Source organism: Sceloporus occidentalis, unplaced genomic scaffold (genome assembly GCF_023333645.1).
Source record: "Sceloporus occidentalis isolate IW3139 unplaced genomic scaffold, rSceOcc1.0.p SCAF_45, whole genome shotgun sequence".
NCBI classification, from domain to species: Eukaryota; Metazoa; Chordata; class Lepidosauria; order Squamata; family Phrynosomatidae; genus Sceloporus; species Sceloporus occidentalis.
The window spans coordinates 5,561,132-5,576,948 of NW_028317025.1; the positions used below are offsets into that span (position 1 = coordinate 5,561,132).

At 44.2% G+C, this 15,817-nt stretch overlaps 1 protein-coding gene across 1 annotated transcript in view; it reads left to right on the top strand.

Annotated features, from left to right (window-relative positions):
- The window catches only part of LOC149289518 (phosphatidylinositol 3-kinase regulatory subunit beta-like), a 42,819-nt gene extending 34,393 nt beyond the window's left edge, over nucleotides 1–8,426 (top strand). The window contains exon 15 of the mRNA XM_089490490.1: nucleotides 8,237–8,426. Coding sequence (XP_089346616.1) covers nucleotides 8,237–8,426 — 190 coding nt within the window. The remainder of the gene's footprint in view (nucleotides 1–8,236) is intronic.
- The last annotated feature ends 7,391 nt before the right edge of the window (nucleotides 8,427–15,817 follow it).

Sequence of the window (15,817 nt, forward strand, 5' to 3'; positions counted from 1 at the left end):
ATTTGTTTATGGGAGGTTTCGGGCCTCTGCATTACTTGGTCCCCGTGGCCCTTCTGCCGCCCCCACCCTCCGCGTGGGTTTGGGGGACAGGGGTGACGTGTCCGCATTGTACCTTCTGTTGCTCGTGTCTGCCGGACCCCCCCCCTGCTTCTCCGTGTGTATAGTGGCATGATTTTCTGTTTATTTTTTAGTTATGTAAACGCACACCCACACACGACACTGCGGCTATGGGCGCCTGAGCTCTCACACACACCCCCCCTCTATATAGGCAGAGCCTCTGTCCTGGGCCTATACCTGCGGGCATCGCTCATACCACATCACACTTATATGCCTGCTTATGCCTATATGTGTGGGGTGATGTGGTTCGCACTGCCTGCGCAGCTGCGTCACCCTCTTTCGCTGGTTATATGCATGCACAGTGGCACAGTGGTTTCCCCCCCCTTTTTTTTTTTTTTTGTGGAACACATATACATTTACATATGCTTCCACCTATACAGCCCAGACAGCGCTCACGCTTCACCACGTATGGACTGTTATCTCACGGAGCCCTCTCCTGCGGGTTTGTTGCCTTCGGGCCCCCACATGGGCAGAGTCTGTACCCTGTCCCTGCGGGCGTTGCGCATGCTGCGCCGCGCTGGTACGCCTGTCCATGCATTTCTAGGCTGGCTGGCGTGGTCCGCCCTGCCTGCGCAGATGCGCTGCCTCCTTTCGCTGTTTTTCGATGCTGTGTCTTACGCCTGTGCCTGCGGGCGATTCACACACCACATCACACTAGCTTACCTCCATACGTTTTGATGTATTGTTATGTATATGCATGTACGTTAATATATCTATATATATTTATGTTTACTTACTTTTATTTTCTTATTATTTTTCTGGCCACGACACTTGGCCTTTCCTCTCCTCGGTGACGACTCCTGAGATCTTTATGATGTCCCTTTTCATTTGTTATGTTTTAGTTTGCATAGCGGTCTTTTTGTTATCGCTTTTGTTGCTCTTTCTAGTAAAAGGTAGCGGGCGGCGGCCTGCACATGGTTCACTCATTTTTGTGTTTATTTTCTGTTCTGTAGTTTCACCTTTCCTTCCGGATTTGACATCTCCCCTGCACAGGGGCGCCCTGTTGCTGTCGGGGGTATACTACCCGTCGGGCGTCTGTGTTTTTCTTGTCCTTACCCTTGCCCTCCGCGGTTCCCCTTCCCTCCTTCCTCCTCCTGCTTCCTTTTCTCTCTTCTCCCCCCCTTTCTTCTCTCTACCCCCCCCTTTTTATTTTATTTTATTATTTTTTTTTTCTCCTTCTTTTTGTTGTTGTTGGGTCTTTTATTTTTGTGTGTGTTTTGTTGTTTGTTCAATGTCGACTCTACCTACCCACGGGCTTAATCTGCTCTCACTTAATGCCAAGGGCCTCAACACCCCTGAGAAACGCTCCTCCCTTTTCCGTGATCTTCGCAGAGGTCGGGTAGACATCGCTTTTATCCAGGAGACTCACTTCCTGGGGTCTCGGGCTCCTAGGCTCTCCTGCCGCTCTTACCCCACCGTTTTTTTCAGTAATAACCCATTGGCAAAATCTAAGGGAGTGGCCATTCTTTTTTCTGCCCAGTTACCCTTCCGCGCCTCAGGCGTCGTAATTATATTATTTATTGGTTAAGGGCACGATCGCGGACCAAATGTACACGCTGGTGAACGTCTACCTCCCTAACCGAGGCCAACACCTTGCCCTTCGTTCTGTACTGCAGCAGCTTAATGGCTTTCAAGAGGGGATTCTAGTCCTAGGGGGTGACTTTAATGTAGCACTGTATCCGGCTTTAGACCCTTCCTCTGGGACTACGCGGACCCCCCGCCACGTCCTCCGCAGGATCCATTCACTCCTTACGACCCACAGGCTGGTTGATTGTTGGAGGGCTCTCCATCCTGATACAAGGGACTACACTTTCTTTTCCATGCCGCACAACTCGTATTCCCGTATCGATTTTTTTCTTTCTTCCTTGCCACTTCGCCAACCTCCTCCGCCGCTCTTCCATTGGGGCGACGACCTGGTCGGACCATGCCCCTCTGTCCCTTTCCCTGACCTCCCCTCTCCCCCGCCCTACTGGGGGCTCCTGGCGTCTTAATGAATCTATTTTATCGGATGTGCTGGTCCGCTCTGAGTCACTTGAGGTTCTCCGCCATTATTTTCAGGATAACCTCCTCCAGGGTACCCCTGAGTTGACGGTCTGGGAGGCGCATAAATGCGTCATTAGGGGGCATTTTATCAAGGAGTGCTCTAAGCATAAACGCGAAGGGCAGGAGCGGATAGACAGTCTCTACGCCCAGATAGCCTTGGCAGAACAGGCGCACAAAACCTCGGTGTCTGGAAGCGACCTGCAGCTCCTCTTGTCTCTCCGGGGCGAGTTGGCCTCGATCCTCAATCGCCGACTGCACACTTCTTTTCTGAAAACTAAGGCAATTTATTACGAGCATGGCAATAACCCGGGTAAATATCTAGCTCGGGCTTTGCGGGCCACGCGGAAACCGACCTATGTGCCCAAGATACGCTCCTCGAGCGGTCTCCTTCGCTCGCACCCCTCTGATATCTCTCACTGTTTCCAGAGTTATTATGAGGGACTCTACAACCTTCGCGGGGTCCCCTCCGGCCCCGCACTTCCTAGTCAGTCCCTGGAAATTAGGTCATATCTCGATAGGACCGTTAAACGGAAGATCACGCCGGAGGAGGCGGCCACTCTAGACTCCCCAATCACACTGCCAGAGTTTCTCCTTGCCCTCAAGTCCTCCCCGGCGGGGAAGTGCCCGGGCCCTGATGGGCTTCCTTTACGCTACTACTCGGAATTTAAAGATCTTTTGGGCCCTCACTTTGTGAGTGCCTTCAACTCTATTCTGTCGGGCGGTCGTATTCCGGATCATACTTTGTCTGCCGCGATTACTCTCATTCCGAAGGAGGGCAAGGACCCGGAGCAATGCAGCAGCTACCGCCCAATTTCATTGCTGAACGCGGATTTGAAACTGCTGGCCAAGATCCTTGCCAACCGGATCAAGCCTTTCATGCGCTCGCTGGTTCATCCGGATCAGACGGGCTTCATCCCTGGGCGTGAAGCCAGGGACAGCACTATCAGAGCCCTTTCACTTATGCACTACGCCAAGCACACCTCCACCCTGACCATGCTGCTCTCCACGGACGCTGAGAAGGCCTTTGACAGGGTGGACTGGCCTTTCATGCTGTCCACCCTGTCGCATATGGGCTTCGGTCCCGGTCTACTGACCTGGATTCGGTCCTTGTATTCCTCTCCCTCAGCTCGCGTCTGGGTTAATGGCTCCCTCTCGGATTCTTTTGCTATCCGTAATGGGACGAGGCAGGGCTGCCCACTTTCCCCCCTGCTGTTTGTGCTTTCTGTTGAGCCCTTGCTCCAAGCCGTGCGGATGAACCCTGATATATGTGGGTTGCAAGCTGGGGGTACCCATCATAAAATTTTAGGTTACGCGGATGACCTGCTGTTCGTGGTGTCGCGCCCCCAGATCTCTCTCCCCAATATCCTTCGTGAGTTCTCTCTATATGGTGCCCTTACGAACTTCAAAATTAATGCCTCCAAGTCCGAAATATTGAACATAAACCTTCCTCGTGAGGTGGTCGGTCCCCTGAGGACCTCGTTCCCTTTTGCCTGGTGTAACTCTAAGCTCAAATATCTCGGGACCTGGTTATCGCCTGATTTCTCTCAACTATTCCAATATAACTTCTCACCCTTACTGACTACTCTCCGGTCTGATCTGAGGTCCTGGAAGTCATTGACGATCTCTTGGTTGGGTCGTATCAATGTGCTCAAAATGAACGTCATGCCTCGTTTTCTGTATCTGTTTCAGACCCTCCCTATCGCTGTCCCCCCCTCTTTCTTCGCTTCTCTGCGTACGGCATTTGTTCGCTTTGTCTGGGGTTCTCGGGCCCCTAGGGTACGCCTTGCCACGCTAATTCTCCCCAAATCTAAGGGCGGTCTGGCCCTGCCTTGCCCTCACACTTATTACAGGGCGTGCCATCTGCTCCGTGTGCTGGAATGGTCCCACAGCCCGGCACACAAACAATGGGTGGCTGTTGAAACCGCCTTACTGGGCCTTCCTATGCGCTCTTTGCCATGGCTTCTACCCCCTACTGCCCGGGGAGCGGCTTTACCTCACCCCTTCATACGGGCCACTCTTGATGTCTGGTTTCAGGTTCTTAAGAAGACGCGCCTATCCTCGGTGCCATCGCCGCTGACCCCTGTTCGAAATAACCCTGATTTCCCCCCTGGGATGGGTGGGGCCCTCTTCTCGGCCTCGTCTGGGGGCGGGAGGTCGGAGATCCGCGCTTTTCTCTCCAGTGAGGGTCTTAAGCCTCTGGATCAGCTTTCCCCCCGCACACCCCCCTCTTTTCTAGACGCATTCCACTATGCTCAACTACGTAACTTTGTGCGGTCACTCCCCCGGAGACATGACATGTCGCGAGCACTCACAGTGTTTGAAGACCTGTGTGTTGCTGCTGAGCTCCCGCCGCATGGCGTCTCACGGCTTTATGGTTTGCTCCTTGGGGCACTTAACCCAGTGCCCCCTGTGTATATGGGACCGTGGGAATCTGAGCTGCAGGTCGTTTTTACGGCGGAACAATGGGAGAAGATATGTGTCTTCACTCATTGCTGCTCCAGGAGTGCTGGTGACCAGGAAATGTCATATAAGCTATTGGCCCTTTGGTACCGACCCCCTGCCTTGACTTCTGTATACCGCCCCGACGTGCCGAACAGGTGCTGGAGATGTGACGCCTCTCCAGGCTCTCTCCTGCATTTGTGGTGGCAGTGTCCTCATATAGTTCCTTTCTGGAGAGCTGTTCATACCCAGTTGCAACGCCTCACAGACCGCGTGGTTCCGTTCACGCCGGAATTTTGCCTTCTCCTACATACCCCCCTCTCGGAACGTTGGTTCCGCAGGTCTATTACGCGCCATCTGCTCACAGCAGCTAAGGCGCTCATCCCGCTGCACTGGGGTGATCCTGCCCCGCCTACCTTTAAGGAGTGGGTCCTCCGAGTTGAGCAAATAAGGGTCCTGGAGGAATTGCACCTGCTTGCCACGGGTGCGGAGGTGAGATACCAGAAGACTTGGTTTCACTGGCTGGAGTTTATCGCAGGCCCCCTTATTCGCCCTCTATTGGATTAGTTCCGCAGAGATGTGTTCCCTTGGCGTTTGGTTGTGGTGGCCCGGTGGGGTAGTAGTTTCTGTTGTGGTGTTTGTGTGTGTATTTTTTTTTTTTTTCTCTTCTTCTCTCTTCTTCACTCTCACTCTCCTTCCCCTCCCCTCCCCTCTGTGTTTCCCCCTCCCTTTCCCGCCTTAGTGATGCCCCTTCAGCTTTGGGGCTGCTGGAACGAGAGCTTCTCTAGCTACCACGTATGCAACAACACAGTACCCTTTGTACTACCTTGCAAACCCTTATAGTAGGGGTTATGTGTGCCACTTTGCCTCTTGTGGTATGGTTCTTTCGTGCACGAGTGCGCTGTTATGTGATCTGCCCGTTTTACAATGTACTGTTACATACGTCTCTTGATGTGTGGCTCTCTCTATGCGCAATGTGAGCTACCCTAATGCACTCTGCCTCTTGTATTGAGCTATGTTACTGTGGGTCTCTTGTTGCGACCGTTGTTTTTCTGTTTTACCCCACATTTCCCCCTTTTTTTCCTTCTGTATCCCTTTTTCCTGTAAAGATTACAAATAAAGAAATCTTGATTTACCCTAAAAAAAAACAAAAACACAGATACAATAAATAAGAAAACATCACTGGCATTAATAACATGTTTAAGAGGTCCCTAAGAGGACCTCTAACCATACTGCACTGATAATCTGTCACGGTCTGCCCAGGCTGCGGAGCTGCATATCTGTCCTGCTTTAGTTTCTCAGCTTTGCTTTGATCCATTCCTGGATTTCCTTTTGCTTTGTTCTATTTTCCATTCCTTGCTTCTGCTCCGACTCTTTGCTTCAGCTCTGCTTCCTTTATTAGGTTTGCCCCACCTGTGTTCTGTTTGTCTCAGTCTGCAGTCTGCAGTCTAAGGTATGTCTCTGTGCTGTGTTTGGTTTACATGTGTGGTTTGTTTTGTATCTTGTCAGCAGGGATTAGCGTTAGGACCCACCGTCATTGGAGTACTTTGGCGTAGTGGTGGGCTAAGCATACTATGGCCATATCATGTGACGAAATCTCCAATAGTTATCTTGTAGTCCTAGGCTAGTTTCTGTAGTCATGTTTGTGTGTCTTTATGTACCTTTGCCCTTCTTCCTTGAATCATCTGAGGATTCCGGTTCCTCTCTCCTCTCCCCATGTCCCTGTTAATATGTCCTATCCTTGCTTATAGGAGAAGCGTCCGAGGGTTCCGGCTCCTCACTCCTTCCCCTGTGTTCCTTGCCTTCTTCCCTGTCCTTTGTTGTGCCCTGTACTATGTATGTCTTGTCTAGTTATGTTTATTCCTCATCTAGTGCCTGTTTATATTTTGCTCTATTCATATCTTGTTTCTAGCCACTTCTCATGTATATTCTATATCATGTTTCTTGCCTGGTCTCCCTTTCCTTTGCTGTGTTATGTGTCTGCTACATTAACCCTTTGCTTAGCCTTCATTCTCCCAGCCTGCAGCATCCTGCTCGTGATCAGTGTGATATGCTTCATGCCTGCTCCTGGGTGCCTGCAGGATTCGTTTTATTCTGGACTACATCTGCTGCCATATCAGGGCGCTGGTGTTTGGCTGCACTTCCTAGGTGCTCAACGCCTGGGTGAGTGTGGTCACCCTGCACCAGGCCCTGCCCCAGACTCCACTGCTGCATCGAGACTCTTGCAAACAACCATCGGGCGCGCTGGGTCCTTCTGCCATCAGCTTGGACCCAGTCCGTGACATAATCGTGCAATTTTAAAAAAAAATATACATAAAATAAAACAAAATTATAAAAAAGATTATAAAAAAAAAAAGAAAAAACCTTACATCCTATTGCCCTAACACAACATCTAAAAGGTATAGCCCTCCTGCTCCCGTTCAGAACCCCCCAAACCCGTTTATATATAGCCATAAGTATAAAAAGAAATCTACCCTATAGGGTACTATATGTAAGGAGCCAATATGGCCCTCTAGAAAGAAAAAAAAAAAAAAAAAACAAGGATGTGAAGTATTTCCATAATCAGGAGATGCAGCTAAACCATTTTGGTTGGGTTTCTCTGCCGTAACACATACCACGTGCAAAAAAAATTTGGTTGGTGGGGAAAAAAAGCACAGGAAATAATTTTGGCCGCCACTTTTGACAGTGATTGGTGGCGAAATAGCTGCATTAAGGGTGCCCAAAAAATACGATAGTCTGTGTTGTCTGCTTTACAGAAATATATAATTTGGTGGGTATTGGTTTATTTTTCTTTCAAATTAGAGTTGCAATCCCATCATACCTAATGTAAAAATTATACGGCTTTGTAAAGAATAATGTACGCCTTATAGTATGTTCCCTATAAGTGCTGGGAAAGTATGGAAATTCTATATAAATTATAAATTATTTCTGAAATTAGGACACTAATTGATAAACTTGGAGGGGATTTTCCATCACTTTACATAATTTTGTGAGGATTCAGAGGGGAAAATATATGTTTAGTAAAAGCTAACGAAAATTAGAAACCCCCCCCCCTTTTTTTTTTAAGTTTTCCAAATTAAACCTAAAAGGACAACAGCATCATCAGTTTGGATTAATTTTATTTGTTACTGCTTGTATGATAAACTGGATTGGATGTCAAGTGAATCCCAAGTGTAAGATAATTTAAATTGGCTTCAGACATTTCAATAGGTCTTTGGTCCCATGGTTATAACTTTGCTGTACACAAACATATAAAATTCACTCATACTTGATCTGTATCTCTACCTGTTACTATGTTTTTCTTTTCTTTTAAAAACACACACTGTTGTAATTGTTTACTGACGTTGTCTAGCTGTATCATGTGACCTGACAGTTTTTCTAGAATAGGTAAATGTGCAGCGATCAGTTGGATTATCTATTGTTATGACAACGGAAAATGTTTTTGCTCTTTCTTTTTTTAATGATTAAATGTAATACTTAAAAAAATGTAGTTAACAAAAAGTAGAAGACTTTGACAAAAAGGGCTTCCTAGATCAACAACATCATGTCTGCCGAATTCTTTTTATGTATCCCATACAACTGTCTCCAGTAACTTCCATTACTTTCATACTAACTCCCTGTTTTCTTACTTCTGCAGGGTGGATGGTGACACTAAGCACTGTGTAATCTACAAGACTGCCACAGGCTATGGCTTTGCTGAACCTTACTATCTATACGCCTCTCTGAAAGAGCTGGTCCTACATTACCAACACACTTCCCTGGTCCAACACAATGATGCGCTCAACGTCACCCTGTCGTTCCCTGTGCTTTCACTACCACCTCGGTGATTTTTCTCTGCATTGCTGGCATCAAGTGTTGCCCTTGGGGCATATTAGCCTCAAGGCACTGTGGAGATGGGTTCCTCTCAGGGGTATCAGTTTATGTTGATAGTTATAAGAGAGAATGTGCATCAAGCATCACAGTAGATAAATACACTTTTTCTTTATCCCAGCATAGTTAAGAACATTGCTGGGTAATGACGAGGCAGGAATCACCAACTGTCATTCTGATGATGGCTTTTTGTCAGCATCTGATAGAGAACAGCTACGAACTGCCATAAACAATGACTGCATCATTAAACATGTCAGATGTGTCAATGTATGCAGTTCCCCCAACTGGTTTTAGGGTAATGTTACTTTTTGAAAATATGTTTTCCAGGTCTACATTTCTCCCTTGACCACTAGTACAGGCTTGTCGGTAAACAATAATTTGCTAGAGGGAAAAGTATCCCCGAATGAAGGTTTTACTTAATTGTTGAGACAACAATCATTAGTATATGGTCCATGAAATAAAGCAATGTTTACATGAAAACAGAAATTGCTATTTTGGTCACAGAAAAGCTATTATGTTTAATACTTTGATGCATTCTGGTTGACAAACATTAACAGAAAACGTTCTAGAAAAATCAAGTAGACTACTTGAAAATTATCGTAGAGTCTGATACTATTGTCTTCTGTCTCTTTAAACAACTGCTCCCTGGTGACAGCAGTCTAGATTATTGTTGTCGCAGGAAATCCATCTTTTTTTGAATCTGTGCCCTCTATACCTTATCAAGACTGTCTCAAGACGATTTAGATTAGTGTGTGCCTTTCTTGTCATTGTAATCAAATACCCAGGGACAACCCCCAGCATAGTGACATGGCTCATTTTCTAAAAGGAAATGTACCTTATCAATTGATTTGAAGTAATCATTCACCGCTGTCTGGGTTTCCTTCTTGCTCAATAAGGCTGATGCAGAAATAATGTCCTTAAAATGTTTTCCCTAAAGGAAATTCTACAATTCTTCAACATTCGGCTTAAAATAAGTACTGCTTCCTTGATCTATTTAAAACACTAAACTAACTTTTCACTCTTCTTCAATATTTCATTCTACCAACACAGTGGCATCCCTCTTCGGTGTTGGTGCTGCTTGAATTGTTTAGAAGCTGGAATAAAATGCTTTCTGTTGATTCTAACTTACCACAAAAAAACCAAAAGCTTTAAAAGAATAATTCCATAGAGAATTTCATTTTGTTTGGCCTTGTGATGGAGGTCAAAAGGTGGCAAAAACCTCTTATGAATGAAAAGCAACAGAAGTACAGATCACTACACACAACATGCTGCCATTCACTACAGTGTCTTCAAGGCAGTATTGTTACTGCTAATTCTGGCTCTTTAATAATAAATTGCTAATCCTAGGGCATGAAAAGAAGCCAGATACTGCCATGCAACCCCTTTATGTTGAGGTGCTGTCAGTTCAATTTGCAGACTCAAACTAAGAACATATTTTTTTCCCTTGTCTTGTTTATACTTGGAATGTGTAGTTTGTAATTAAAAATGAATGGGAATAGATGTAATTTGTAGTTGTAGTTTGCATAACTAGATTGCATCCTCTACTTTGCACATTTTTGTATCCAGTCTGTAAACCTATATGCTAATTTAATTTCTAACCATCTGGATTTTGTGTAGATATTAAGTCGAATCCTAAATATTTTATAGAATTATCTGTCAGGGTCTGATTGTGTGGTCAAAATCATGTAAAAAAAATGTCACGTCATGGGAAGAACAACATTTTAATAATCAGCTATTCAGCTGCATATCAAACTCACACATGTACAGTATGCATATATATATATATATATCGTATTTGCTCGATTATAAGACGAGGTTTTTTTCAGAGCAAATGCTCTGAAAAATACCCCTCGTCTTATAATCGGGGTCGTCTTATAATCAGACCTCAAATAGGTCTGACTATGAGACGACTAAGATCCAGATCCCCCGCAGCTGCAGGGGACCTGGATCCTCCTGTCCCCCCCCCCCCCCCGCCCCACTTACCGGTACGAGTCCCTGGTGTGTAGCTGGGGCAGCGTGTAGATGTCTATGCGATTCTCGTAGACAACTTCCCCTGCAGCAGGAAGGAGGTGTGGCTAGCAGCGGGGGTTGTCTGCGTCCATCGCGCAGACCTTCCCTGGCTGTCAGAGTTCCCCGCGCCGGTGGACTCTGATCTCTGACAGTCGGGGAAGGTCTGCGCGATGGACGCAGACAACCCCCCGCTGCTAGCCACGCCTCCTTCCGGCTGCAGCGTAAGTGCGTGGGATCTACACGCTGCCCCGGCTACATGACAGGGAAGTCAGAAGCACCAGTAAGTTTGGGCCGGGGGGAGTGTTAAATGGGGGGCATAAGGCATTTCTGGAGGCAGAGTGCTCTGTGAAATGCCTTTCAACCCCATTAATGCCACTCTGCCTCCAGAAATGCCTTTTTAACCCTCTATAGGCCACTCTGCCTCCTGAATGCCTTAAACCTCCCTATATGCCACTCTTCCCCATAATATGCCTTTTAACCCTCTAAATGCCAGAGTGGCATATAGGGGTATAAGGCATTTCTGGAGGCAGAGTGGCACATAGGGGGTCAAAAGGCATATCATGGGGAACAGTGGCATATAGGGTTAAAAGGCATATCATGGGGCACAGTGGCATTTAGAGGGTTAAAAGGCATATCATGGGGCACAGTGGCATATAGGGGGTATAAGGCATTTCTGGGGCAGATGTGCAAAACTGGGGGGGCAGGTTGGAAAATAGAAGGAAATAAAACCAAAATATTTTTCTCAATCATAGCTTTTATTAAAAAAAAATAGTTTACATGAATTAACATTTACTGGTAAAACTTTTTTCATATAGGGTCGTCTTATATTCAGGCTTTTTCTTTTTTTCCTAAATTAATGTTCAGATTTGGGGAATCGTCTTATAATCAGGGTCGTCTTATAATCGAGCAAATACGGTGTGTGTGTGTGTATATATATATATATATATATCTCATTCCACATTGTGTGTGCTCTGTAGTGAGTATTGACATTTAGTATATCTACGAAACTGCTTTTCTTATGAGACTTTCTTGCTTCTGAATTTAAATATTGGCTGTTATAAAATGCCATGTCTAGGTCTATGGTGGTCCAGTATCTGGATTAAAGGTATCATACTTAAACGTCAGGGTCCTGAAAACTGGATATCTTGCATTAGAATATGGGTGTATCCTCAACCAGAGTTATTAAAAATAATGTATACCATGGCATCCTTTGCCTCTATTTCGGTTTACACACCCCTAAATCCAAAGTCCAAACTATTCACTAGCAGGCACCTGTATATTAGTCCCACCTGTATTACTAATTACATCAACTGAAAATCTGTCTGAAGTACTAAGTTTTAATTTGTAGCTTGCATCTATCTGCAAAACTTGCCAGCTCATTAATTTTTAACACGTGCCTTGGTCAAAAAGGGGTAGGTATGTGGTCAGTACACTACAGTCAGCCTAACAAGTGTTCACTCCTTAAACCAGGGGATTGAAAAAATGTCTGTGAGCAACACTGGCCATGGCAATGGTGGAACTCATTGTTGCTTTTAGGGCACCTAAATAAATATCTGCCACCGCTTTGCAATATCACAAATGTACACCTTTTTTCACTATGCCCTAATACCCTTTCTTCTCTTAGTATGTGATACAGCTTCAAAAAAGCTACTCTAGCACAAAAATAATTAACGTACCAGCAAGGAATTCTGGGTCTCAACAGGCTCACAAGAGATATTTGCACTAAGTGGAACAATATTTTCTGATGCTATTAAGTTCTACTGGATAATTTTTTCTTTTGGAGGAAAACCATTAATGTCTTGAAACTTCTTCTCATTCCCCCTATGATTTGTCCTTACAATTTCCCTTCCAATTAATGTATGGTTTAAAACATGGATAAATGATATCAAGTTAAGTAAATTAGTTCACTGTAAATTTTCAGTCTCTGCCCTTCTGTCTTCTTATGAAATTAAGTGCCCTTATAGTGCAAAATGAGTTGTTGGTCTTTGATTTAATAATTGTTAAATAGAATATATGCACAGTATAGTTTTTTGGTCCTTCATAACTCAACAGAGGATTCTGTTTGAATGAAGAATTTTAGACTGGCATAATATAAGCTAGTAAAGCCTTTAGGGGTCCAGATAATAGTGTAATTATTAATCCATTTTAGCAAACTTTTTTATATGCTATGATCTTTATATTCTCCAACAAATAAGCTCTTCTTGCTCTAGAATGGGCTAAGAAAAAGAAATGCTGTGAAAAATGTGTTTTATCTTTTGACTACCACAGGCATTGAACACAACTTTTGACAGCCTGGAGACTACTGTAAGTCTATTACAGTGGATGTTGAGAAAAAATGTTCTGTCTTTGAGATTTTTTTTTCAAACACATATGAAATAAGATGGTTTTATCTTGTTATGTATTGTATTCCATTATGCTAGCACTAAATGCTTTTTAATCTAGATAAGATTGTTTTAGTGTCATAATATTTTTTTCTTTTATATGCAATTCACTGCTTATTCTAGATTTTTCAGCTTCTTACTTTATGATGTTTCTGTTTAAAAGCTAAAATGTTTACTAATGCAAACCCAGTATATGTTTCCTAAACTGGTACTCTAAAAATTACATTTTGTATGGTACTTAATGAAATGTTTTAAAAATAAAATATTTTGTAACCAATTTTAACAGTGCAGTTATCTATATATTGACTGTATAATGTAGAGAGGGCGCGTGTTCCGACGTGACGATCCTTTCTCTGTCAGGAGGAACTCTGTGAGCCCGCCCCCTTGAATGTCACATCCTAAAAGGTGCGGGACGAATGATGGTATGCTGGCCCACAGACCGGCCGGCCCACAGGGAAATCTCACGCAGGCCGCACCTCAAAGTCCATCGGGCCGCATTTGGCCGCCCCTGTCTTACATGTATATTTAAGCATGCAAGACTTTGTGATAGAGTGAAGTCCACAGCCCGACACACAGAAAAGCTGTTGGGTGCAGAGTGTCCTCACGTAAGACCCTCCTGGGTCCACTTGGCCAACCATGTATTTCATACATAGTTGGCACTCAGGTTAAAATGTGCATTTTTACCTACTATTCCTTATGTAAACATTTTTACAAATAAGTACAGCAGAATAAAGATTCATAGTACTGTTTCCCATGCCCTTCCCAGAAACAAACAAATAGTGTTTACGGAAAACATTTATTGAAAAGGTGTCCTGTCTATATGGGCTGGTTCACAAATCAACCAGAAAGTCTTGACATGTAAGTCAATATGCAATTTGGTAAAGTTTATGAAGGCAAGAGGATCACATGTCCCATAATCCAAAAGGTAACTTTAGCCACAAAAATCAGAATGAAAAAAAGGATCATATTGGTCCTCCTTGGGTCATATACTGCCCTGCAGGAGATATGGCGCACCAGCATGCATGTCACCTTCCAAGTTGTATCCCGGTACGCAGGCCTGGTAGTTATGTAAAGAACAGAGCCTGGGTTTGTAATTCCAGTACAGAGTGAATTATATCACTAGTGAAGCGCCTCATTTGGAAGCTGCACAGACATAGCATGAACATTAGGAGTGACCAAATTAACATTCGGAGAAAAAAAACGCGCTGGTGAGCTCTGCAACCAAAAAGGTGTGGATGTCCATGAAAGACAACAGTGGTGGATGATCGTAGGATCCTTTGCATGGTAAAGAAAAACCCTTTCACAAAATCCGCCCAAGTAAAGAACACTCTCCAGGAGGTAGGCATATCATTATTAAAATTCTACCATAAAGAGAAGACTCCACAAGAGCAAATACATAGAGTTTACCGCAAGATGCAAACCATTCATGTGCCTAAATAATAGAAAGGCCAGATTAGACTTTGCCAAAAAAAAAAACTTATAAAAAAAGAAAGCCCAGCATTCTTTGAACAGATGAAACTAAGATCAACTTGTTACAGAATGATGAGGAAAAAGTATGGAGGAGGCTTGAAACAGCTCTTGATACAAAGCATACCACATCATCTGTAAAACATGGTGTAGGCAGTGTGATGACCTGGGCATGGATGTCTTTTAATGGCACTGGGTCACTAGTGTTTATTGATGATGTGATAGAAGACAGATGCATTCTGAAGTGTATAGGGATATATTGTCTGCTCAGATTCAGCCTAATTGAGCGATGTCGATTGGACAGAGCGTCACAGATGGAAAATGGCCCAAAACATCCTGCGAAAGCAACTCAGGAGTTTTTTTAAGGCAAAGAAGTACAATATTCTGCAATGGTTGAGTCACTCACCTGATCTTAACCCGATCGAGTATGCATTTCACTTGCTGAAGACAAAATTTAAGGCAGAAACAGGACAAGGTGCTGCAGTAACTAAAGAAAATTAATGTTAACAAAGCACCGGGGCCTGATGGTATTCACCCACGAGTACTTAAGGAGCTGAGTCAGGAAATAAGTGAACCTCTGTTTCTAATCTTTAGGGATTCTTTTTCTTTCAGGAATTGTACAGAGGATTGGAGGAAGGCAGATGTGGTCCCTATTTTCAAAAAGGGTTCAAACTCTGAAATACTCCGGAAATTATAGACCTGTGAGCTTAACTTCTGTGGTTGGGAAAGTATTTGAAGGGCTGTTTAGGGATAATATTCAAGAATTCATTGGGAAGAACAGTATTTATTATTAGCAAACATCAGCATGGTTTTATGAAACATAGGTCCTGTCAAACTCATTTAATTGCATTCTATGAAGAAGTAAGTAGAAGTGTAGATCAGGGTGTTGCAGTGGATGTAATTTACTTGGATTTTGCCAAGGCGTTTGACACGGTTCCACACAATAGGTTAGTATTCAAACTGAAGGAAATTGGTCTAGATGTAAATTCTTGTTATTGGATAGAACATTGGCTTAGAGATAGAGAACAGAGAGTTGTTATAAATGGTAAATTTTCAAGCTGGTCAAAAGTGGTAAGTGGTGTCCCTCAGGGTTCTGTTCTGGCACCAATTTTATTCAACATATTTATAAATGACCTGGCAGTAGGCGTTGAAAGTCATGTTTCTGTGTTTGCAGATGACACTAAACTAGGTAAAGTAATACAGGGCGAGCGGGATATTACAGTGCTGCAGAGGGATCTAGATAGACTGGGGGACTGGGCACACAAATGGCAGATGAAATTCAATGAAGATAAATGTAAAGTTATGCACTTCGGGGTACGGAACGCACAAGCAACCTACACCCTAAACGGTGGTGAATTAGGGGTAACGACAAATGAGAAGGATTTGGGAATTGTTATAGACAACAAACTAGGCAACAATGTGCAATGTCAGTCAGCAGTTGCTAAGGCCAGTAAGGTATTGTGTATAAAGGGGCATCAAGTCGCGGGATA